Source organism: Anas acuta, chromosome 1 (genome assembly GCF_963932015.1).
Source record: "Anas acuta chromosome 1, bAnaAcu1.1, whole genome shotgun sequence".
In the NCBI taxonomy this organism is placed as follows: domain Eukaryota; kingdom Metazoa; phylum Chordata; class Aves; order Anseriformes; family Anatidae; genus Anas; species Anas acuta.
Window position 1 is genome coordinate 1,618,747 of NC_088979.1, and position 26,151 is coordinate 1,644,897.

A 26,151-nucleotide genomic window follows, 5' to 3' on the forward strand; every position below is an offset into this window, starting at 1 on the left:
CCTAGGGTAATCAGTAGGCTTCAGAGTGAACAAAGGGATCACGATGGCCCCGAGGAAAGCCCCGATGTCAGGTTTTACCCAAAGGAACCGGCTCAGAGGTACGAGCACAACGGGGTCGGTGCAAAGCTGCTGCCTTCCAGCCTCCCTGGCCCCCAGCCCGCCCTGGCTCGGCCCCGTTCCCCGGGGGCACCGCGGACAAGCTCCCTTTCTCCAGCCGACCGCAGCCCCGACGTGACTGGAAGGCAAAAGAGGATCCCGGGCTCCCCGGCAGCACCTGGAGATCGGGCAGGGACCCCACAGCGCTCGCCTTGCCCTGAATTAATCCAGGGAACAGCCCCACAAAAGGCAGAGGAAGCTGATACTCAGTTTTTGGGATCGTGGTCAGCCCCCGTCCAGGAATTCCCTGACTCGTGTGGAAGAAATTAAGGAGCTGTCTCACTGCCGGGGCTCTCGGGGCTTTCTTGCAGGCACAGGAATGTGCAGAACTTCAGATATTTCAGCCCCAAATCCCCGTTCTGGAGCCTGCCCCAAATTCCAGCCCCCAAACCTGCAGCAACCCCAGTAATGGGAAAAAAAGATACCATTTATTATTTTCAGCTGTTCCCGGCCATGTGGGAGCGATCAGGCGTGGAGGGGAGGGGAAAAGCAGGAGCAGGGATGGGTCAGAGGCTGCGCTGGTCCCAAAAAATCAGCTCTACACCCTAAAACAGAGGAGCTCCCAGCCGAGGCTTTGCACAAATGCTTTATTGGGAGGCGAGAGATGGACACCAAACGAGATAGCGACAGGGAAGCGACGGACAGGGACACATTTTCCTTCAGGGGGGGGACAGACAGCGATGACAAGAGGGCACCGGGGAGCTACACCCGGCTGGAAATCCTCCCACGGGGCCAGCATTCCCCAGCAGAGCTCGGAGCAAAATCCTAAAGGGTTATCCCAAGGATTTGGGCTGTTTTGGGGATGCTGGAGGCATCCACACCTCAGCTAAAAGGCAATAGTGGAGGGGAGGAGAAGGGGCAGTGCTTTGGGGCTGTCCTGCCCCCATCCCTGCCCCCTGCTCACCCCAAGGGCAGCAGAATTTGTAGGATTTGAAGCCCTGCTGCCTTGGGATGGCTTCAGCAGAGCAGAAACCCAGTGGCTGTGCCCTGCAGAGAGGGGAGAAGCTGGAAGGGTGAGAGCTGAAACCACACAGAGCAGGACCAGGCTGGCTTGGGGTCACCCAGCCCTTCCCCTGTGCCAAAAAAAAAAGGAAAAGCAGCTGGGATTCTCAAAACCCACTGTCTGGCTCTGGGGGAGGAAATCCAGCCGGGTTTGGGATCCTTACAGCCCTGAGGGCAGCCCGCAGCCCTCTGCACTTTCATTCTTCACCACCAGCGCTCATTTCTTCGGCATGGCAGAGAAGCTGACCTCTGGTTGCAGTAAGCACCACGATTTTTAATTGTTTTTTGGGGAAATCTCCTCCCTGCTTTGCTCCTGAAGGCGTCTGACCTGGGTAAGCCGAGCAGCAAGGCCCCAAAAACGAGGCTGGGAAGCAAGCTCCACGCAGCAGCCACCTGGAGATAAATTCCAGCCCTTCAGCCCTGAGTTTGGTCCGAGGCATCTGGCAGGATCCAGCCCGGCTCCGGCTCCGAAAAATTCCCGAAATCAACCCTCCAGCAAACCACATCAGCTGCTCCTGCCAAACCCGGGGATTTTTTCCATTGTGAAAGTTTCCACCGATGCTCCCTGCAGCCGCTGGAACAAGGGCAAGGGGAGATTTGTGAGGGATGGAAAGCTCCGGCGTGGAATCCGCGTCCTTTCTGTTCAGCCTCCTCTTATTTAGGTCTAACACCAAGAGAAAAAATGCTGAGGGCTGTGAGAAAGTGCAACGAGCTGGCAACCGAGGGTTTTTTTTCCAGATTTCCCCACTTTTAATGAGTCCGGGACACTTCTCTCCGCAGCTCCTTCTGCTGTTTGCTGCGTGGTCCTCACCCAGACACCATTTATCACTGCCTGTCGCTCCTTCCTCCCAGGAAAAAAAAAAAGAGAAGAAGCTGCAAGAAATCTTTCAGACAGAAGCAAACTCTCAAAAATGTTCAGCCCGGCAGAGCAGGAAGGGATTCCCAGCCCTCCCACTGCTGCCATCCTGGGGTTACCTGCTCCGAGGGCAGCACCGCGCCCGTCCCCAGATGGACACGATGCCAGTCCCCAAATTCTGTGACAGTCAGGAGCAAGAGCTTGGCGTGGAGCGTTGCCATGTTAAAAGCCTGTTGAAGTATTCATTTCTCATCCACTTCTCATACGTTAACATCAGAATTAATTCCGAGGAGCCCACGGCACAGTTGTTCCATTTCCAAGGGGGTACTTCTGCAGCAAACTCATCTTTTTCTGCTCAAATGGAGGTGTTTTTTTCCCCAAATTTCTCTCAAACCATAAAAAAAACGAGGGCAGCAGACGCGAGGAGCTGCCTCAGCGAAGTGCTCCAAGCCAGCTCCTCCAGGACACGAAGCAGGGAGGAATGCGACTTCACCCACATTGCTCACGAGTCTGACAACACGCTTGGTTTTCTCTGCGCACACGCCGTTGGATTTTAGTCTCCAATTATTTTGAGCACCAGAGCAACGAGGAAAGGACTGGGAATTTTGCTACTCTTCAGGTCGCATCTGGAAAAGTGATATTTAACATCTCGGCTGGCGAAGCTCCATTTAATCCAGCACCCAGCTAGCCCGGGGCTGGCTGTAACCCCACGGTCACAGTGAATTTCTGCGATAATTAACACAAAAACTTACAGAGAGGAAGGCCAGGAGCCAGCAATTACTCTTCTAACAGTGCCAGTGGCCTGGGAGAGAGCAGAACGCGCTGGAATCGGGTGTTCTTGCCTCTAATTCTGCTTTTCTTGCCCTGGTGTGCTGGGGAAGGGACACGGCGTGATGCTCACCCCCTTCTCCGTGCCCCACCTGCAGCAGGAACTCGTCGTGGCTCGCTACCCGCAGCACGCCTCAGCAAAACAGCCTTCGAAATGCTGCTTCCATCATACAGCACGGGTGGGCGACGGACACGAAGCAAACCAAAGAAGATTTCAGACGACCACCAGCAACGCAGCGAGGTCGCAGCTCCAGCACGCGCCTGCTCTTAGGCTCAGGAGGGATTCTTAAAGGGAGGTGAAAGCAAATCGGACGAAATTGTCTGTGGATAACGAGCCCTGAAGAGAAAAGTTCTTGGTACAACTACAGATTTACAGGGGAACATGGGAAGCAGGCAGTGGAACGATCGAGGAAGGGACAGGGAACACGAGATCTTTCCTCCAGTACTGGGGGAACACATCACAGCCATCAGCTGCCTGCACCTCGGCGGCATCCACGTCAGCAGGATTGACTCCAAGCTCTTCCAGGATTTATCTACTGCACTTCTTGCATCTTTTTCATCCCAAAGATGCCGATCTCTGCTCAGTCATGTGTAGCAGCTACACAAAGGGAAGCATAAACACATTCCAGAGGCAGAGAGCAGCCAAATAGGCAAAGTGCCTGTTATTCAGGCTCTTTTTCCTCAGTGAGAACTCAAAAATGAATGTTAAAGCTGCGAGGCTCCGAAACGGAGCTCAGGGTTCCCCCTCACCTTTTTGTTTCCCAGTCCTGGCTAAATTGGCACAGGAAAGTAGCATCAGGCTCCTGCCAAAGCTTAACCCTTAAGGCTGACACCGGTGAGAGGAGACTCGAGCTCCCGACGAAGCCAATTCCTCCTCTGCTTTAGAGAGAAACATTTTATGTGTAAAAAAAACAAACCTAAGGGGCACTTCAAAGAAATTTAGACGATTCCATGGAGAAATCCCGAAGCCTTTGGATTACGCTGCAATGGCCTCGGTGGATCTGGGCTGCCACACAGCCCCTTTGCAGTTGGGGCCAAGAAAGGAAGGATGGAGCTGGGCGTGATCGACTATTTGGGATTTCAGGAGGTTTTTCCTTGCGGCAGCAGAGAGGAGCCCACTTCCGAGGGTCTGAAGAGCTTTTCACGGTCTTCAAGACGAGCTGCTTCCCAGCAAGGAAGTCCCGAAGCGCTTACACATTCTGGAGAACTAGTTCTAAGGGACGAATCTCACACCAACTTCTCACTGCTGCTGAACCGGAGAGATGAAGAGATATGGAATACATCACAGTGGCCTCTGGTGCAGTTTATTTACAACATGACTCAGTGCTGGAGAACACCAGGGTATTAACAAGCAGGAAACACGCTAGGAGGGAAAAAAGGAGAGTGGGGAAAAACAAAAAAAAAAGTTACACGTTAAAAAAGGTGTTCCCTGAAGACATTTGGCTTTGTGATGCTCTAATTTAGTAGATTTACCCGAGTAAAACACAGCCAAAAGGAGCCTAACGTGTAAAATCAGCACTGATAAACTCAGCAATAACTTGTAAGCTACGTAATAGTGAGAAGCACAAAACCTTAACATGTTGCTGGCGATGCCTAGCAAGCCACCTCACCTCCTCCAACACTATTTCCTTTTATTAAATTTTAAATATGCAGTGCACAGCCCTACGTTTCTACTGCTTCACCCCTAAAAGCACAGGATAAAGGGGAAAAATATCGTTCAGCAATACCTGTTTGGTGTTGCCCGTCCTGCAGCATTAATACATTTTGAAGCTTAGAGCTTCTGTTGAAGAATTAAAATAAATAAATAAAAATTAAATAAATAAATAAATAAATAAATAAAATTAAAATAAATAAAATAAATAAAAGCAGGAAGATTTTTCTGGACTGCTCTCTGAAACCTGAAGGATGATCTCGGAGCAGTTTATTACCTTCTGTGAGCGTGGCCCAAGCGCTGGTTTAATGATTCCCTTTATGATATTGCAGCTAGGACTTTAGGAGCTTTCCAAGCAACCTTATCAGTCACAACTCACTCGTGGCTGCATGGCTAATGCCAGAGGGCTGGTTTGTAGTTCATCATGATAAGAAAAGACAGGAGGTAATTATCAGAAGCCTGCAAAGCGAAGCAGGCAGCTTTACCTGCCTCGCCTCACCAGCATTTCCTGGCCAAAGCAGCGTGGTACAAGCTGCTTCCAGGGCACGGGGCCTTGATTATTTACATAAAAACCTGTTTACTCTGAATCCCACAAAGCTTGCAGTTCTGCCTTCTGGCAGGTTATAAAGAAAGGAATCAGCTGGGTAAGATCTGCCTCCCTCCTTCCCTCCAAGGAAGGAGGTTTCATTAACACAAGCGAACACCCGAAAAGTTGACAGGGAACACAGACACCAAATAATTCCTGGCTGTGATTCAATGCTGTTTGTTTACATGTGGTTTCAGCATTATGCTGAAACTCCGAGCTGCCTCCCACACCGAAAGCCACAAGCACACGGGAGGAGCAAGAGCTCTGCCCGAGGACTTGCACAGCCTTGTATAGCACAGAACCTCACCACTGGAATCCACCGATGGGCTCTGTAAACCTGTGACGGATCAGGAACGTCGCAACAGCTTCAGCAACCTGAGGGAAGGAAAAACCAGTCAGGATTCAAAGGGATGCAAAGCCAAGAAGAAATCCAGGCAGTTCTCACAGGCTGCAGCAGTTCCAATTACAGCCCGTGGCTGTAGGACCCTCCTGCTCCTTTGAAACTAAGAGCTCTGTAAAACAGGCTCAGGTCTAAAAGGAGATGTGTGCTTCCACACTTCTACTTTTACTCTAAAACTGATCACACAATCAAGAAGTGACAAAAATTGTCACCATCTTTCTGTAATTCTAAAATAAAACAAAAAAAAATCACATAAAAAAAAAGAAAATAACAACCTCTTAAGTTTAACACCACAAAAAAAGTCAGGTGACATCATGACATTACTCCTATAAAGGATAAATCAGTGTCCTGACTCTATTAATACCACTTAGAAGCTATATTAAAAAAGAGCAACTATTTAGATGAAAATACTGATTTCACACTGGTAAAGAGAAGCACTGACAGACTGGGTTTGGTATTCACAGCGGTCAGCGTCGAACAAGCTTTAAAACCAGCTCTGTTTCCGACCACAGGCTGCCCTGGCTGTGCCACATTCCTGCTGCTGCTGTCAGGACAGGAATTTCAGCGTCACAGAAGCAGCCCTGCTCTGTCAGGCTGCACGCTGCTTCAGCAACATTTGGTTCCTATTTGGAAAATCTGAGCCGCCCCAGCTCAGCCAAACAGAGCGACTCCAACAGCTAGGAGGAGTGGAAAGCTTCGTGAGGGAAGACAGGAGGTTAAAAGTGATCCACGCCCCATGTGGGAACAGTTAGTTCCATCACCACCAGCCTGACAGTTAGAGCTACGACCTAGCCAAGCTCTGCATCTCATCTAACATCAGGCTTTCCAGCTAGCTTAAGAAATCTGGTTAAATCCAAGCTGTTTTGAGAAAAAAAAAAAACAAAAAAAAAAAAACAAAAAAAAAAAAACCAAAAAAAAAAACACAGTTATGGGATCATGCCCAAAAGGTTCTTGCAGTATAAATCCCTGCTCCATAGTAAGCAGGGGCCCTTTTTGTATTTAGGCTGTGAAGAGCACGATTTGTGCAGCTTCACCCCCCAGAGGAGCTCACCTTGTCTGGAGCATCTTCATGGACTGCGTGGCCGCACTGTGGCAGGACTTGCATCTGAAACTTCCCTGCAGACCAAGAGAGTCATTGTTGGAGATGCTTTTTAAGTGGCCCTGCTTTCTAACAGCAATGGGTTAGGCAAGTAATTCTCGTGTGTACAGGAAACAGGCACTGAAACCTCAAAAGGGCTGTGAATTTAGGAACTCTTCGTAGGATCTCACATTCTTTACGACCTCGCTATGCCATCTGGTGAAGGAGGAGCAGGGAAGGCAGAGTCTAAGGGAAATTGTACGATCTGCACAGCAGCCAGTTTCAACAAAATGCAAGAACTCGATGCCAAATTCATCTTCCCCAGGCATAACTAGAGCAGGTTCCCAGGAGATAAAACAAAGCCAAACTTCTCAGAGGTTCCTGACACAGGTTAGACTAACCTTTCACAGTTGAAACTGTTATCAGATCTACCCTAATTTATCCTGTTGCCCAATACTACTTTTCAGAATCAATCGACATGGAAATCTATGAAAACTGGGACCAGAAGAACAAAAAAAATTTACGTTAATGGGAATGCTGCTAGAAACATCGGGAAACCAGACAGTTTTGGGTGGTCCCAAGTCTTCTAAGCTAGGAGCATCAAGAATCTCACGAGGAAGGCAAAAAAAAAAAAAAAGATAAAACTTATTAAAAAGAAAGCCTCAGAGAACACATTCGCCAGGATAGGAGTGGCAGACCCATTGCTGGAAACATCAAACACTAGACTGAACAAAAAGCATGGTGGAAGCCCTTTGTGGCTTCTCATTCAACCCTTCCCTTCTCGAATTCTCCACTTTTCCCACAATCACACAGCTAAGGAATATTTTGGGATTCACAAAGTCTTTCATGCCCATTTGTTTTGGTACAATCTGTGCCTGGTAAGAGGCCGTTCCAGCTCTTGTTCGTGTACCCACAGCAACAAGCTATCATCCCAAAGGAGCATTCCAGTAAGGATATTAAATATTTACCTTGCATCTGTCCAATTGTTAGATCTTTATCCAGCCTGTCAACACCTACAATCAAATAAACAGATGTATTGGAGAAGAGCCAGGGAGAACACGGCTGTCTAAGCAGATCTTTACTGGGCGTTTTTTGAAAGAGACATTTGGCATAAAAAAAACGTGAACCAAACATCAGCTTTGACATTCGCTAGGGTGTTTCACTGCTGCACCTTAAGAGAGTAAAGTGACAGGAAAGAATCCCAGCCAAAACTGTAAGAACTCATCCTTTCTACAACTTAAAAGGATGTTTGTCTTGGTTATGCATTGTATTTGCTACCATGATACAAAAAGGGCCCACAGCTGGCTGTAGAATATCGATAATTTAACTTTCAGGTGAAAATTCATGTAGGAAAATACTGTACTAGCAGAAGCTATCTTGATACTAGAGGCTCTGAACTGATTCCAGATCTGCACAGTTCATATGGACTCGTTTCTGTTTCATGATACGTAGAAAAGCCAGGGTGGAGGAAACAGGTCCACTGTTCTCAGACAAAACCATTAGCCAAACACTGATCTTGTTTTCTAAAATACAAGTGGGACACCACTGAAGTGAGCCACTGCTGAATTTAAACAAGACACTTACCAGCTAAAAGCAAAAGCTTTGGAGTTGGACAGCTTAGGAAGAGGTTAGATAACCCCCTGAACCAGCCATCCCAGTACTTTTCTGTTTTCGCCAGTTCAATTCGCCACGTGTATAAGTGCTCCTTCTTTGTCTGCAGGGAGGAAGGAGAGAGCTCTGCATTAGTGATCAGTGAAACAGCTGAAGTGAAGCTCAGTGTCACCTGGAAACGCATCTAAAAAAATACTGGCTCCCTCTGGTGGATTACACACTGCCAGCAGGCAGCTCTTGCTCCTTTATTTCCTCTCCAAATCACAACCAAAGTACACAAAAAGGGAGCAAGAAAGTCAGCAGGAGCTACACCTACAGATTAAGAGAAGACTGCAGCTTTCAGGGCAGTCAATTTTTTATTTTTCACTGGCACAAATAGCTCATGCACTGTCTGTGCCTTCAGATTTGCCTCTCAACAAGAGTTAGGCGACACAGAAATACAAGGGGCTAAGCAGTTTGCAATGATTTTCCGTAAGGAATTTACATTCTTAGGTTGTCATTGAACAAAAATACCATGAAGACTCAGAAAAAAGCATTTCTCATTCACTACCTAAGCCCTGTTTCATATAATAAGCACTAAATCTGAGAGCATCTGAGGAAAGAAAACCAAACACACACTTCTAAGTGACAACCCAGGATGGAATCAGTGGGATGAGACCAAGAAGAAAAACAAGAGTCCTGATATAAGTTTTCCACTGGAATTGCTCTCATTTATATCAGAGCAAAATTATATATATTTATATCCTAATATATTTATATTTGGATAACTATTGGCTACTTTTCTTGCAGGGGAATATCATGCAAACACGAGCTGAAACACAGCAAGAAACTCCCCACCTCTGTGTCATCTTCCTTCTTCCTTTTGTTGACAGAGCCACCCCCTTCATCATCCTCTTCCTCCTCCTCCTCCTCTTCAATAATGCCCTCCACTATGGCTTTAGGACATTCAGGACTAGCAGCTCCCTCGCACCTGTGAAAATAAAGCCAGGAACTGATTCTCCTTCCAAAACAAACAAAAAAGCGCATGTTTTAAACCTGAAGTGGTAAGAAATTTCTCAAACACTGGCTGAGAAAAATTCCCCCACCAACTTAAAAATAGCTGTGGATGAAAGACAGTCACTAAGTGCCTCTGCAGCACGTGTCCCTGTGCAAACAGAAATGCAAACAGCTATTTAAAAGGGACAGAAGTGGTCAAACAAGCAACAGCAGCTCTTTTCAACAGGGTATTAAAAACCTTTGTAAAAGGTTCCAGGTATGTCACGGATTACTGACCCAAGTGCTATGGCTATGATTTGTTGCTGCTGTGGGTATCAAGTGGGATCAAACTAAAACAAGAAATTTATTTTGGTAGAAAATAAGTTCAAGAGCATTTATGCTCTGCAGGGATGGTATTGCAAAACAGATAGAAAGACTGTAAGAGAATTTAGGAAAAAAAATATCAAAAAGCAACTTACTGTTTGACTTGACCGACCATAGAAACTCTAGCAGATTCAAGATTTCTTATTTGTCCACTTTTAACACTAGAAAAAAAAAAGTGAAGAAAGGCAGAAACAGTTACTAAATGTATCAGTGACTAGCAAGTCCAGAAACAGAAGCAAAAACAGGTAATTTTACCCAAACCACGTGGCTCCCAGCAGGCCCCCAGGGCCTTTCCTGCACCTCTCCTTGCTGCACCCCATGAGGTTCCTCCCAGCCCACCTCACCCTCCTGCCCAGGGCCCTCTGGAGAATCTGCTACTCCCCCTATTTTGTACAGCTGGAGAAGTGAAAAGTGAAAGGAGGAAACAGACAAGTCACAAAGTTTGTGCCTATCAGGAGTCAAGCAAAAATGGCAAGAGATTTTGAGTCTGCATAAGCTGACACCTTACCTCCACTCGATTGCATTCTCAAGCGACTTGAACGTTTTGGGACGACTCCGTAAGAAGTTCTGCATGCTGTTCAAGGCATCCATGGCCGTACCTAAAACCAAATGCTTTCACTTTATGGCGTGTAGTGGAATAATTACTGTGTCCATCTATACAGAACTGGCTACAAGGGAGTGCCATCAGAGAGAGCCGGGGCTCAAAAGGGATTTAATGCAGCTAAGGGAAATACAGCTTGGTGTTCCTAAGCCTCCAGCTGTACCTGCTCCCCCAGCAGAGAATTAATATTAGGGCATTCAGAGAGGAGGAAAAAGCAGTAAGCACACATCAGCACCATGTATTAAATAAAAAAGCAGCCTTCCTCTGAGCTAGCACCGAAGTATTACAACCAAATGATGAGGACAAGAGCAGAGATCCCATCTGGGAGAAGTAAAAGGAGGGGTCCCACCGCAAGGGCTATTTTACGTAGATGATCTCTGTTAGGAGGATGGAATTAGCATAGGTTTGTGGGTAAAACCTCCTGTGTTCAGGGATTTGGGGAGAAGAGAAAAAGAAGAGCCATGCTGAGGGTATTCAGGCTCACCTTCCACAACGTCTATCATGCACAGACCCAGTAAGCTCGGCACCAAGTTGGCGACCGCCGTGTGCACCGCAATGGCACCCCCCATGCTGTGCCCAATGAGCATGATGGGGGGAGGAAGGTCCCCGTACAGGGCTTCAACCACGTTTCCAACGTCTCTGCCAAATGAAGATAAAAACATGGTCAGCAAATTTATGTTCATACGTTTCTGAAACTGTTCTGGACCAGGGGAGGAGGACGTACAGATCCAAGACAGATGTCTGGCTCCAAATCATCTCTGCACGCTTATTTAACCCAAAGATTGTTGGGACAAGTTTATTCCCTTTCAGTTTCATTAAGGCACCAATACAGGAAATCCTTTAAGCCAATACAAGTGTGTCATTTCCCTTTTTATAAACATGTGTTTGTTTTTTTTTTAAATCCCTTAAGCAAACATTTTACATTGACATTAGGTGGTGGGAGTTTTAAATAAAAGGTGAGAAAAGCATCACACGGAAAAGCATGGAAGCGTAGACTAAAAAATTCACAGTTCTGAAAGGAGAACCCTTCTGCAATTAAATAGAAAAAAATAACCAAGCCCTACCAACCAAGGCAAAGAAGCATGAACATGAGCAAAGACTGACTCTCTCGGGAGCAGTTACTAAAAGGCAAGCAGAGGTTTCCCCTTCTCTTTCATAAGGCTCCTACTTGAAACTAAAGCTGTCACTGCAGCACGTGAATTTTGGCTGGCACAATTCACAAAAAAAAAAAAACAAACATAAAACAACAACATGGCTAAAGACTGAAACCTACTGAAGCACACAGTGTTTTAAGACAGCCTCAAAGATGCCAAAATTGTCTTTGCAATTCAGAGGAACTGAAGACCTGAGCAGCACTGCATCTAGTAAACAGAAAGCTGGTCAAAAGAAAAGCCAGTTTGTTTATTCTGTCAAGGAGAAAATGATGGGAGGATTTAATAAAAGATGAAAACTAGCTGTAATTTAAGGCTCCCGTTTAAAGGCTAATGAGAAATAACTTTCGAGATCATTGCTAAGAGGAGAACGAGGTTTAAAAACAAAAGGGAACTTGTTTTCCCCCAGAGCAGTGCTGCTGCAGATTGCAAACTCCCAATTATTTCATACAGCATCTCCTCGGGACGCTGACGGATCAGGACCTGACAAGCTGTAAGCAGCAGCAATAAGGTACACAATGGGAGTCAGGATACATTTCACACATGGCCTCCCCACAACAAATCCGGCAGATTTGTTCATGGGAAGGTTACAAAGTCCTTCGTGCTTTAATTGCAGTCATAGGAAAGAGCCTCTTTGCGTTAAACGTGGACACAATGGGATGTACTTAGCTATTTGCTGCTCACCCAGCTTGTCCAGAAGAGGATTTGCATCCCAAAGTGGGTCATGAGAATTTGTAAAAACAACTCCCTTGGTGCTAGAGTCTCAATTCTTGACCCACACTTTGGGGATGCCGCTGGCCCAAGGCAGGTGCAGTCTGAACGCTCACTGAAAGAGCAGAAGAACGACCAAACTGGTGTTTTCACACTAAAATGCCCAAATTATGCCTGGGGAAAGCTTTCTCCCTTCTATTCGGAAATCTCTGGCAAGTGTCACTGAGCGTTACAGGTGTAGTGTTTACAATGAAGTCATTGATCTGTAATTTGGGTTTAAAACTGATGGGACCTAGAGAACAAGTCCACTTTGGAATACGACTCGGCTGACAGAGCTGATAATTTATTCAAAATTAATTTTAAAACTGTCCTAAAATGGAAGGAAAAGAAGTGATAGCTGCCAGAATTACGTGAAATGAAACCATTCTTCCAGCTCCCTTGAATGAAGGTTGTGTGCCCTCCGGAATTGAAATCAATAAATAAAAATAGATGTGTGAAAAGTGAAATACTGAGGGGAGCACGCAAAGCTTCCTTACTTGGACATCGTCTCTGCAGACAGGTCTTCAGGATTCCTAACTTTTGTTTCTCCTGAAAGAACAAAAAAAGCAAAATTCACTTAAGCTGAAAACCTTCAGACCCCTGAGGACTTTGAGCAGAAAATGTACAAAGCTTTTGGGCACAGTTATGCACAAAGAGCCCACTTCAGTTAACATGAATAATTAAGAAACCCAGAATTAATAAAAAACGTTTGGCACTTTATCACATTATAGCTTAGGGGTAGGAAACACTCCCTGTGACTGTTCCCTATTAGAAATGTATCTTAAAACTGAACACCACACCTTGTTTCTACCAGGAAAAAACACTTTTAGGTTATCAAAATATAGAGGAGGAGGGTGAGGCCAACAGGTAGGAAGGAACAGGTCCACCACTGCCCTAAATAAAGGCACAGGGAGTCTCAGCTGCTGACACATGGGGTCAGGTGGCTGCAGAGCTCCACAAACCCAAACTTTCCCATCCCTGCCTTGGAATAAAAATAAGGATGCCTTAAGGATGATTTCTCAGCCGTTTTGGGAGGGATTTGTTACATCTCCTTTAAAAAAGGGAGCATGCAATGCGCTTCTGGGATTTTAAATCATACTTACCATGGCCCCGGAGATCTAAAGCCACAATCCTACACTGAATCCTGCTAATGATTGCAGACTGCAAGAAGGGACAAAGACAAGATCATTTGCAAAGCCACACACCTCACCTAGAAAAGGATTAGCAACATTAAGCACCCACTGAAAGGACAGCAAAGGCTAGGACTGACAAAACCCTCTGCTGTCAACAAGGGGCTGAACCTGGAGGTTCAGATCCCTCAAAGAATATTCCATTTTAGCTATCCTTAATTAACCAAAGCTCCATCCTTTCTACCATTGTTCACGTCATCTCCAAGGACGTTTATTTAATTGTGTGTTAAGATATTACGTGCGTTTCCTACCGAATCAGGAATTCCAGCTCTGTAGCACCTCTGAACAGCAGCAGTGGGATTACAGATGCTGAAGCAATGCCCCCCCTTTCCCCAAACCCAACGTGTTCCAAAATTAGCCTCGGCTACACAGCAGACATGAAGATGAAGCAGCTGCTTCGCAGCACAGATTCAATTTGCTCTTAAAGAATGGAATTTTACAGGAAAGCTGGAACATACAAAATTGATTAGTCCAAAGAGGTTGGGAGGGAACAAGCGAGGAATCTTTTTAAAGTAAGGCAAGGCTGCCATAGGATGATGCCTCTATTTGTCCCTGACAGCTCAATTTGCACAAGTTATTTCAGGCATCACAGTGATTAACCAGCTCTCTCTGCTGAAAGGAAGACTTTTGTGTTAAGGAATCACTGATGATTTAAATAATGACCCTGCAGGGTTGGGAGAATTTGTTGAGGGACTGTTAATAAACCACCTATGTAAAAGCTTAAAAGCTGAAAGCTTACCTGTCCTCATATTTTGGTTGTTCAACTATTTAAATCCTTAGTGACTGAGGCACTTGCTTCCCCAACAACCTCTGAATCCACAAGTTAATATTTTAGACCCCAAAAGTCACCCTGAAACCTCATTTTGCAAGGTGCTTATGCACCCGAGCAATAGTTTACCGAGTCAGATGAACAGATGACTGCTAAAAAATCAACCCACTGTCACCAGAGAGCAAGGAAAGAGGGTCGTCAGCGTGATGTGACAGAATGGGAAACCTTCCAGTACTCTGAGTTTTAGCCAAACAGAAATAGTTTGGGCAAGAAAAGCACAGGCACATCATCCAGGAACTTAGCAGGCCAATAAAGAGAAGAAAGCAGCACCCCTCCCTCCGCAGGCTATTATTAGATGGCTGCACTCAGTGCTTCCCAACTGGAGAGATTCTTCTTTTGCTGTTGTTTCTGGTTGGTTTTGCCATAGTTTGTTTGGCATTTTAAAGATTGTTTAAGCTCTGGTTCATTTATCTTGACTATTAGAACAAGTCCAGAGGAGGCCACAAAGATGCTGGGGAAGAGGATGCCCCTGCCAGCAGCCTGCAGGGGGGGTAGGAAAGCTGGGGAGGGACTCTTGGTCAGGGCTGGGGGGCCAGGACGAGGGGCAGCGGCTGGAGCCTGGCAGGGGGGAGGCTTCGGGAAGAAATTGGGAAGAAATTCTGCCCTCTGAGGGCGCTGAGGGCCTGGCCCAGGCTGCCCAGAGGAGCTGGGGGTGCCCCAGCCCTGGCAGTGCCCAAGGCCAGGCTGGGAGGGGGCTGGGGGCCCTGACCAGGGCAGGGGGTGGAATTAGGTGGGCTTTAGGGTCCCTTCCAACCCAATCCATTCTCTGATTCCAGGTCTGCTTGGCACAAACCTGCTTTTCAAAGCCTGCACAGGCAGTGATTTAATACCAGCCGTGCAAAGGCACGAGCTAATTGGGGCAGTGGCTCTCTCCAGATGCGCAGGCAGGTGCAAGGCACGAATTGATGCAAATCTTCTGTGTTATCTTTGTTAGCTGCCAACAAAAAAAGCCAGTAACTGTGAAGTACAGTCTTAGAGCGGGTCCAGAGGAGGGCCCCAAAGATGCTCAGAGGGCTGGAGCACCTCTCCTGTGAAGAAAACCTGAGAGAGCTGGGGCTGTTCAGCCTGGAGAAGGCTCAGGGGTGACCTTAGTGCAGTTTTTCAGTACTTAAAGGGGGCTTATCAAAAATACAAACACCAAATTTCCAAATTTTTGCTTGAGCAGACAAGAAAAGGATATTCCAAAGGGAAATGGCTTTAAACTAAAAGAGGCGAGACTTAGATTAGATGTTAGGAGGAAATTCTTCACTCTTCACTTCCAATCCCTGGATTATAAAAGGTCCCAACTAGAAATCAAGAGCTGCAAGTGGGTTTTCTTTACCTGCAATCCTTCAAAGTTTTTCTTCCTTAGCTCTGGGGTTTTTGTTTATTTTTAAACACCTTTTAAGTGTTAACACCTAATGAAGTGCTGTGTGGAAGTTTTGGCCACTGCTGTATAATTAAAGCCTAGAAGATAAGCCTTTACCTATTTAATACTTATACTTAAATAACTTGAGTCAGGTACATACCAGGAGATTTTTAAGACCCAGCTTTCTGAATTCATTTTCCTCATGCTTAACACAGCTGAACAATCAGCTGCCTCCCATGCTTAGAGGACCACGTTAGCACGCATATATACCTGTAAAAGTCAGCAGCTTACTTACAGTAAACACAGCCCAGGAAAGAGCAGAATGGCCTCCACCGTGTAGGAGCAGTAAGACAGGTCCCTCCGAGCCACTTTTGTAAATTCGAAAAGTGTATGAACAGTTAAGGACATTTCAGAGAGTTATTTGATGTTACTTAGCTGAATCTCTTTTGATTTGGCACATTTTCTTGTTATATCCCCCCCAAAAAAAGTCAGGTAAGCCAGTAAAAAAGATTCTTAGGGCAGTCTAACTACAACCTGGAACATACACTGGTTCTGCTGAATACTGGAATGCCCTTAAGATTTGTGTGTCACCTACCCGAACAGGTCCATTATCCTTTTTATTATTTATAAAGCCTCAGGGGTGTGTGCAGCACTTGACAAGGAACACAAACAAGGTGCACACCGTGACCAATTCATAGCATCAGTTGGCACAATTAATGAGAACACAAAATAATGACAAGGTGAATAAAACAAGGGAGAGAATTTTGCTCATTTTAAATTAACAAATGCAGGGAAGTAATTATCACTGATATCGGGGCTGTAAGAGCTTGGAAATTTGGTTTTCTTAACAGCCTCCAGCAAGCTAGGATGTATGTGCTTAAAAACTAAGCAACTATTAAGTTACAGGGTTGTGTTATTTAACCACAGAAAAACATTTTCATTTTGCAGCTAGCTCAGAAGATGTGGAAGTACCTCTCAAAACACTTTTTGTCAGAGCTGGTGGGTACAGATAACCAGTGAATGGCACACCCAAAGCCAACTGATGGTCTTTGCCTCAAACTGAGCCTGTTAAAGAGGATTACAGACATCAGTTGCACTGGAAGACTTGCAAAAAGGAGTGTGCTTGAAGAGAGGCGTAAAAGCAGCTTGAATATTTATGAAGGGGGCAGAAATCTTGGAGATAAATTGTTAAAACCTGGTGTGATGCAGCCAGAAGTCTCCCTGCTGGCACCGCCACCTCCAGCTGGGCCAGAGGGAGAAGCCTCCCCACCTGCACAGCAGCTAGTGGGCTTGGATTTGGGGTGCAACAAGTAGCAACCCACACTTTTTGGGGGTGCACACGACTGTGCTTGTGTGTTTGTGCATGTGTAAGGGAACAGAACTTCCTAGAACAGTTGCAGAGGGCCTTGGGAAGTTTGTAGTGTTTATTAACGTGTAGATATTCAGTGCTGGGGCCTGGCTTTGGACCACTGATGCTGATTCTGAACACCGACTGCCAGTTAACTACCTGTTAATAAATAAATAATAATAAACATACATGGATAAACAAAGGAAGATGAGAAGAAATACGTGGAAAAGATTAAAAGAACCCCGATAAACTCAAAGACAGCACACTGCCCCCAGTCGTTATGGAAATCTCAACCTGGAAAAAAGGATATATCCTTGCCGGTTTCGTTTTCTACCACAACATCCTCCATAGACTCAAAGTACTGGCTCCAAAGCACCGGGGAGAAATCACGCTTTCTTCCAGGGCTGCAAGAAAAAAAAAAAGGATATTTTGGTAAGTCTTTCATTTAAGTTGGCACGCAGGGGTCACGGCATCCACTGAAGAGGATACACCTGTGTTACAGAACAGTGTAGAATTAGAAGAAAATGATAAGTAAGTGAAATTCTTATAATATTAATGATTTTATAGTCAGTAAGGAAATCCATCTTTGGTTTTCCTAATTGTTGTTCCTGTTGAGATCACAAAAATGCACAAGAAAACTAACAGAGACACAGTGAGAACGCTCTCCTCATAAAGCGATGCCAGGGAAGACTGAACGATGGTCACTGAGACTACACAAGACCTAAATCAAGGGAAAATAAAAAAAGAACAGGGCAATGTAGAGATTTTGTCCCCCTACAAACTCCCAGTTTGCAACAACCCACAGCTCACAGCCTTCAGAGTCAGAGGTGCCTTTGTTTGTCACGGTCCTTCTCTAGCCCCTGCTGCTGACTCGACTGGGAGCACTCCGGTGCCTGGAGCGCAGGAAGCCATCCCGAATTTATGACTCAGCCCGTGAATCATCATCAAAATAATAATCAAAGCAGCACATCCCTCTCAGAAGTCACCTTGACACTGCATGCTGTAGGTTACTGCCAGTCTGGCGAGGATATAAAAAATTAAGCACCTGATTAAAGACAAAATGAGTACTTGCCATGAGAGAGTGCAAGAGTGCAACACTTTCCTAGAAATCCCCTCTGATCCCTTCCAAAAATGTCATTCAAACAAAGTGCAACTGCCCCAAAAGCAGGATTTTTTCAAGAAACTTGTATTTTAAATGAAGGACTGTAATGACAGGACCGCACAATGGATGCTGACAGCTCTGCCTTGGAAGCACGGGCTTCCAGGCTTCGCTTTGCTCCAGGCTTTGCATTTTTTCCCCGGTTAATTTAAGCCAGGTTCCTTTTTCTATCAGATCCTGTGCCAAACGTAGATGAAAGAGCACTGCACCGGCCCAAAAATCATCCTGGTGGGCACCAGGGCTGTGCTGCGTTAAAATCAACTGGGGATAAATGATTTGGGGACGGGGGCTGCCCCACCTGCACCGGGGCTGTCAGCAAAATCGAGCACCACCCCGCTTCGTGTCCTACCTGGGGGATTTCCTCCTTTCTTGTGGCATTTTCCTGCCCCTGCTCTGCAGGCAAAGGGAATAAAATCGAGGAGAGGTGCTGCCTCCTCCTGTAACACCCCCAGAACGCCAGCTGGTATTCCTCACCCGCAGGCTCACCCCCTCGCTGTACAGTTCGTTGACGAGCACATCACGAAACTGCTGCAAGGAGCACGCCTGAAATTAGCACCACGGATCTGGCGCCCCGAGAACACAATCCCCCTGAATTACGGGGTGAGCACTGCCCTATTCCGCAGACATCAGGGCTCTCAGAGGTGCCCCGATGAATGGGTTTGTCATTTTCTGGTTCCATCAGCTCGATTCAAGCCCGGCACCACGCAGGATGAGTAACAGCAGCGCAGAGCTCCACTGCCTTCCTGCTCCTCGGCTTCTGGGGGAGGCGATCAGCACGAATATGGAAATCAGGCCCAGGCGTGGGGGGCAAGAGACCTTCACAGAAGAAAATCTCCTCCGCTGAAGGAGGTTTCCCCTCAATTCCTGGCTTCCTAAGGAAACGAAGGAACAGACAAAGCGGCTTTTTAGTTCTGTGGAAGTAAAACTCCGATTTCCCCTGGTATTTCTAGAAAATGAACCAGAAAACAACCGCCCCCTGAATGCTCCAAATTCACTTCTGTGGGTTCCCAGACTCCGGTGTTGTTCTTGTCGAGCTTCAGTTAAATACAACGAGACGTCACACACCTCCACGAAGCCAGAAAACATTCATCTCTGCCTCAGCTTCACCTCATTCTTCGATGAGCTTACAAATCACCTGGTTCTTTCAAAGAACGCCGTAGCTCAAAAGGAACAGAGCAAGAGAACAGAGATGAGAAGCTGCTGTAGTATCAGGAAGAACCAAGCACGGGTGTCCAGGTGTTCAAGGAGAGGCCACATTTGATAAAATATCACCAAGATGCCAAAAATCGAGGGTTAATTGGGGAACCTGCTACCTTGCCATTTCTTGAACTTGCTGTGCTGGAGCGAGCGGCCCACGGCTTGGGTAATTCCTCCTCTCCTAAGATGTGCAGTTAATGAAAACAAATTCCATCATGATTTTAAAATGTTGCATTTCAGACCTTTCTAAAACATGTTGCTGCTGAGTTCAGGTTTGATTGTCCCAAAGAGATCCGTGTGATTAATAAATACCACCACCTACCCGGCTGCAACTTCCCAAATAATTCACAGAGCTGCTGAACTGCAGGAACTCCCTGGAAACTTTCCTTTTGTTGTGAGATCTGAACGTTTGAGGGTGGTTTTTCCTATCCAGAACAGAGGCAGAATTCCCACAGGAGCTGTTGGATGATCCTATCCCGCCGGATGAAGGTTCCTGGTTGCATGACAAATTCCTCCTCTTGTGCAGACAGGGCTACAGCAAGCATCACACAAATGAGAACCAAATTGAGACCCGACAGCAGAACACTCCCAGGTAAATTACTGCACCTCCATTGCTCTTGAGCTCATTTTTTCCCCACCTCTCTCAAGCAGGTCTCATCTCCTGGGGACCCTGGGATCGTTCTGAAGCTTTTTGGAGTGACCCGATGCAGCTCCTCCTCCTGGCAGACCCTGGTGGTAGGGTGCTGGTTGGACCACAGGACCTTGAAGGTGTTTTGAACCTCGATGATTTTAGGATTTTATGAGCTGCTGCAAGCACTCGTGCAGTCACCATAACGCAGGAGGAACCTGCAATGCTGAAGACTGCTGCCCCTTCGTTCCCCTCTCTTTACCATCTAACTGCTCCCTGAGAAACAGTTTTCCAGGAAAAAGCAAAGCAGAAAAACAAGGGCAGAAACCAGAGTCTTGTTTTAATATCTCCAAGCCCATTTCTGGTAGCAGAAATCCAACACGAGGTCTACTGCTAAAGCTCTGGAAGGTCCCCAGACCTCCTCCTGCTGAAGTTCTCCTGCAGGAGGCAGTCAGATGCTAATACCAAGATAAAACCCCGAAGGATAACTCACGGGTTGCAAGAGGAGCCCATGAAATCAGAGCTGAGCCACTCCCTGGGACCTTGCCACTCCGCTTCTTGTCCTGTTTTTGAATTTTTGGTGTTAGTAAATGCTTCAAATTAAGCTCAATAAGAGTTAACACCTCCAGAGAAAACATTAGGGGTTGTGTCAGAGAGATGAAGTATCTGGGACCGATAACATCCTGGAACTCCTGCTTGCAGGGGAACTACAGCAGAAAGCAAAAAGGACCTGGGAGTCAAGAACTGTTGTCACCTCTGATGCAACTCCGTGCAGACTGATTTAAAATCACAATACTTCCCTCCAAATAACGCTGGGGAAAATGCAAGGGGCCTCGGATTTAATCCCGAACCCCAAATAGGGTAAAAATAGCCGTGGAGTTTTCCACGAGGCAGCTGGTGACTGCAGGAGACTGGGCAAAGGCTCATTTAAAATTAAAAAAAAGGCAGTGCAGAACTACCTGAACCTGAGCCTGATTTTGTCTCGTCTCAGAAGAATTGGTACCTGCCATTCATTCTTCTTTGAGAGCTGCTTTTTTTTTTTAGGGCTACATCGCCACACACCACGTCAGAAGCCAGCCCAACAAGCAGCAGCTGCAGTTCTGCACCTTGCTATGCCGCAGCAGCACTTTGCCGACCAAATATTTAAGCTGTCAGAACTAATTACTGCTTTTTAAAGCATCCGGCAGACCAAAACAGAAGCGGCTCCACCACAATTGGTTTCCGAGAACGAGCCTTAGACTCGAAGCCAGGCAGCCACCACATGGACCTGGAATCCTAAAACAAGTTCTGGGCAGGCTCTGCAGCTGGTTTTGTTCTCCTGTGTGGTCTGCCAGGGCACCAGGAGCTCACGTTTCCCCAAATTCCTCACCAATCTGCACTGGGTTCTTCCTTCAGCTATTAAAAAAAATAAAATAAGAGTTGTATCAAGCAGGGAGAAGCAGTTTTAGAAATTAATTCCCTTTTCTGTTGACCTCGACTCCGTATTTAGGACTACGAAAGCAGTAACAGAACACAGATACTTAACCCCTGCAGTATATTTGAACCTGGGCAAAATAAATTAAATATAAGCTATTTAGGAACTGCCATGGCTGACAAGTTGTATTTTAAGAAAAAAAAGATCTAAAAATTGGCAAGAACAGCGTGGTAAGTTCTGCACAGGGCACTGAATGCACGAAGTGTTTATTAAAAGAAAAATCAGGAGAAAAAAATGATTAAAAAGGGAGAAACCAGTCACAATTGTCATGATCAAATTAAGCAGACTGGATTCAATCAAGGCCTTCCAGCTAATTAAAAGATCCCAGAGAACACGCATCATTTTCATTCCCATGCTGGAAAACAGCAGCACGCTCTTTGTTTCCAAATCTCATTTGGATGCTCGGCTCTGATTAAGCTGGGTCTGGAAGGAAGCTAATGAAGAACTTACAATTAAGCTGGGCTTAGAAGGAAGCTAATGAAGAACTTGGAGTAAGATGCACACGCAGAAGCTGTTCCAGCTGTCAGGAGCTGCTTCTGGGGGGGGTCTCGACCCCTCACCAATGGTTTTGTAAGCTCCATTTTGTCAATCCAAGTTGGATTTTGTTTCCTTTTCAAGCACACAACTCAAGACCTCAAGATACGAAGGCAATTAGGCAGATTTGCTCCTTGAAATAAACAGGATCTAAAAAAAGGAACGTGAGCTGCTCTCACCGGGGTGCTTTTTGTGCACTGCCCTAGTGAAAGAGAAGCACCACCTCCCTCCCCACAGCCGAACAATGCAGCCAGAGCGCTTAAAAGAGGAATATATCAGGGCAGCAGCTCACGTGCAGCTGGGAGGGGGCTGGAATTTAGAGGAGAGGAGGCAGAAATCGAGGCAGCGTGCTGCGAGATGCAAAAAAATCCAAGCGTGCACCTCGCACAGCTGCAGGACCCGTCTGAATTCCGTCCCCGCAGCCATTTCAGCTGCCCAGAGCCGTGGTTTTGCTGAAATTTTCACGTCGGCGTTGCACACAAAGGGAGGATTCGGTCTCCTTACTGCCTCACCGTGCCCCTTTGCATCTTCCCGTGCATCATTTCCTGATATACAACGGGAAGAGAGGAGGAGCCTGCAGGCATGAGCAGAGCTGGCGGAGGAGCAAAGCTTCAGCCAGCCCCACGTGGGCACAGCTCAGCTGTTTCAGCCCCTTGGACAACCTGGATGAGACTTCCCAGGAGATAAACACAAGGAAAACGGCAAAAAAAATAAATAATACACAAATCTATTCTCACCTACGTGAAGGCAGCAACTGGTGATGTTTTATCTCACACTATAAATATTAATCTTAACAGGGCACGACAAAAAGGCTGCGAGGATTTATTGTGGCTAAGAAGTCCTCAGCACTTCTTCAGCAAACCTTTAATCCCAAGGGAAGCTGGAAAATGATGGTTTTTTGAAGGAAGCATCCTGCCTACCTCTGTAATTTGCCCTTCAAGTCAGGGGTGGCTGCTGCTTGAGACACCTCGGTGCTGCAGTAAATTTATGTGCCCGAAGCAATCTCACCTGCTCCTTTCCATTCGCCCTCAGCCACCCCACGGAGCCACATTAACACTGCCTGCCTGGCTGGTAAAAGAGAAAAATTTGGAAGTTAGGGTTAGAATTAAGTAAAAAAGGGAATTAGGGGAAAAAAAAGAGAACCCAAAACTCCAGTCTGAAGCCTGGGGTATTTGAAGCAAAGCGAATCTGCAGGAAAAGCAGCTTGCCAGTGCTGCTGGGTGTTAAGTGAAAAAAACCACCAATGGCCCTGCTTCCACGTTAAGAAATTCAGAGCCCAGGAACAAAATGGATTTATAAACACGAGATGATAAAAAGATCAAACAAATCTTCTTCTAATCCTAATTCTTTCTGTTCCCCACAGAAGTTTGAATTTTACAGGACTATTTTGGCGTACCCGGGGGTATTTGCCCGGGCTCTAAGTCGCATGAAGCTTTTCCAGTGCCTAAAGTTATGCAGAAATACTTCACACGGATGCGAGCAGCCACACAGCAGAACTGCAGAAGACAACCTGAGCAGAGAGGTTATCCGCCTAGGACGTCCAAAACACATTTAAAAGCCGTGCCAGATCTGCCCTGCTCTGCTGTAACAACCCCAAAGCCTTCCTCAGCACAGCAGTTTCGCCTCACTGCTGCTCTCCTCTGCCTGTTGTGCTTTTTTTTCACCTCCTTTTCCTGTTTCAACTTCAAATATCGCCGTGCGAGGCCGTTCTTGTGCCAGGTGTGTGGTGCTTGCCCAACGGGACGCCACCTGTAAAGGGATTTACTCGAGGATATAAAGGCACGCTGCAGCTCCAAGAGGACTACAAAACACTCCCTGCTGCTTCAAAGGGGAATTTTTGATGCTCATCCCAACACCACGCTTCGTGTCAACGTTTCTGGAAGCATTTGAACGGGAAAAGAGAGGTCGATAACAGCATAAAGCAACAGAAAAATGAGTTCCCTGCATCATCACTTCCCTCTCGAACACAAAACACTCAAAAACCCTCCGAAGATGAGGAAGAATTACATGAATTACTGTATGGGATTGCTGCTAAGCAGCACTCCACCTGCCTAAATAGCACCGAGGTGTGACACTCCCCACAGACACGCAGCACAAAATCCATGAAGGCCTCCTGGAACTGCTCGGCTGTGCTTTGTTTCCCTTCCACCAGGGATTGAAGCATCAGGGATGCAGCATCAGCACTTCATTAAGCTGATGCCTTAACGGCCTTTTCTGTATTTCCTACCCAAAATGATCAGGAGCCCAGATTTCCAGAAGCAGCACCGACGTGGAAAACACATCCCATGGCACGGCGACGTTTTGCTGAAGAAGCCACTCGCTTAGAAGAATAAAAACCAGCCTGCATCTGCCAGCTTACCCATCCCGAGGTCCTGCAGCAGCCAGCAGATCGCCTGACGGGGCAGGAAAATTAATTTTTGACTTCTTGTCCTTACCGTGGAGGCACCTGGCAGGAGTTGACAGCAAGACAAACCAGGAACTGATTTTCCTCCTGGTGAAAGCCACCTTAACACCAGCGTGGGAAGCAGTTCTATTTATTAACGAAGTACGAATGCTTAATTGAACAGGCGGTGAGACGTGGTGTCTATTTATAGTGCCATCGCTGCTTTAAGGGAAGAATTAGGGTGCTGGCGAGGTTTACAACCCACGAAACCACTACAAAATGCTTCGAAAACTTCACAAAATAACCACAGAAGGTGAGACTGAGCTCGGCAGGATAAAAAGAGGAAGAAATAAGAACCATTTCTTCACCTAAACCAGAAAAATTCTCTGCTTAGTCCCATTTTAAAGGCAGCCAGCAGGAATAAATAAGATATTTAGCATTAAATCTAGCCTTGTGGGCACCAGGTCGCCTTCAGCAGGCTCCTCTGGAGCACGAGACCCTCCACAACACCAGCGGGGGAACTTTTTGTTCAGTGACCCGTGCACATCTCCACCAGACAGCACAACAGCAGGAATCAGAGCCCTTCTACACGGCTTTAAAATAATCCAAATTAAAAGAAGAGAGCGTTTAGTGAGCATTTGAGGCTCAGAGTCTGCCTCCTAATTAAAGAGCAGAGCTTTTGCCAATGCTGCCCTTGCCCAGCCGGTCCCTGACAGCTCCTGTCCACGCAGCCAGACGCCAGCCAATCTTCTCTGACCCTTCCAGAAGACGTTCTCACTCCTGCTTGGAAAATTTCACATTTTTTTTACTGTGTTGCACTGTCCCAGCTGAAATATTGCCATCACCTGAAGCACCGACTCACCCTCTGCACAGCTTCACGCAAGCCAGGTAAAGCAGCAGGTACAAGGGAGTTACTACAAGGCTATTTTTGCACTTTTTCCCTTAAAAAGGAGGCAGGCCTAGGAAGACCAGGGTGTGCTCTGGCTCTCGTAAGTCCCAGTCCCCACAAGAAGCCCCCCCAGCACAGAGGTGCCTGGAGAAGCTTGCTCAAGGCTTCCGTGGGGAGGATCTGGGCAGGAATAGGGCTGGCCTGGGGGCTCGCTGGGCTCCCACCCCACCTCATCACTCACCTTCCTTCCATGGACACCCACCCCTGGGGGGCTGCAGCCCCCCCAGGCACACCCACACATAAAAAGATCTCTCCTCCATCAGCCTCCCAGCAGCAGACACCCCAAACTCCCAAGGTACACCCCAAACACCCATAAAATCCTTCTCAAAGCTCACCCAAGCCCCTCAGCACACACCCCAAGCCCCTCAAACGCCCCAAAGCACACCCCAAGCTTCTCCTAAAGCACCCCAAAAGCCTCATCAAAGCATCCCTCAAAGCAGACCCCTCAAATCATCCCCCAAGCCTCCCAAAACACCCCAAACCTCTGAAAGCACATCCTAAGCCGCCCCAAAGCAACCCCAAAACCCCAGAGCACCCCTCACCCCCCCTAAACCCTCTGAAAACACCTCCTGAGCCCCCACAAAGCCCCCCCACACCCCCAACGAGCACAGACACCTCCCAAAACCAACCCCATCAGGCCAGGAGGCCCTCACCTTACCCAAAAAAACGAGACCTCATCGCTCTCACCCCAAATCTCCTCAAACCCCCCTCAGATCCCCTCAGCCCCCCCCCAAATCCCCATAGGCCCCCCCCAGCCCCCTCCATCGCCCCCTCAGCACCCCCCCCATCGCGCCCCCGCCCCCCAAAACTGCCCCCCATCACCCCCACGTACCCCATTCGCATCTTGGAGCCGGCCTGGCCGCCGCCGGGCAGCGGGGGCCTCGGCGGGAGGCGGCCGAGGTGCAGCTGCTTCTCCAGGGCCGACATGGCCGCCAGCACGGCCCGGCCCCGCCGCCCCGCCGTCCCCCTTCAGCCCCCGCCGGAAGCTCCTCGCGAGGGCCGCTGGGAAATGTAGTCCGCGCCTCCATAGGGCTCAACGGGAGCGCGGTGCACGACGGGAGGTGTAGTCCCGGCGTGCGCCTC

At 47.2% G+C, this 26,151-nt stretch overlaps 1 protein-coding gene and 1 long non-coding RNA gene across 4 annotated transcripts; both read right to left on the reverse strand.

The window, feature by feature from the left end:
• Positions 1–729: 729 nt before the first annotated feature.
• Positions 730–26,059, reverse strand: PPME1 (protein phosphatase methylesterase 1). Of its 3 annotated transcripts, none has more exons than XR_011098192.1 (15): positions 25,901–26,059; positions 17,054–17,148; positions 15,692–15,783; positions 13,133–13,190; positions 12,527–12,578; positions 10,613–10,767; positions 10,036–10,126; positions 9,623–9,688; positions 9,006–9,138; positions 8,142–8,271; positions 7,526–7,570; positions 6,531–6,595; positions 5,387–5,454; positions 2,767–4,205; positions 730–2,640 (listed from the first exon to the last, which is right to left on the reverse strand). XR_011098192.1 is itself a non-coding variant. In XM_068687904.1 (14 exons), exons 1-14 carry the CDS (start codon positions 25,993–25,995, stop codon positions 4,187–4,189), a joined length of 1,164 nt encoding a protein of 387 aa, XP_068544005.1. In that variant the 5' UTR covers positions 25,996–26,059; the 3' UTR covers positions 730–4,186. The 3 variants fall into 3 exon arrangements, 1 of the variants encoding a protein (XP_068544005.1); XR_011098196.1 differs by adding an exon at positions 4,570–4,622 and having other exon boundaries at positions 730–4,205; XM_068687904.1 differs by having other exon boundaries at positions 730–4,205.
• LOC137859330 (uncharacterized) lies at positions 19,745–25,580 on the reverse strand. Its single transcript, XR_011098241.1, has 4 exons — positions 22,118–25,580; positions 21,653–21,886; positions 20,996–21,123; positions 19,745–20,291 (listed from the first exon to the last, which is right to left on the reverse strand). It is a non-coding gene; the product is annotated as an uncharacterized lncRNA (long non-coding RNA).
• Positions 26,060–26,151: the final 92 nt, after the last annotated feature.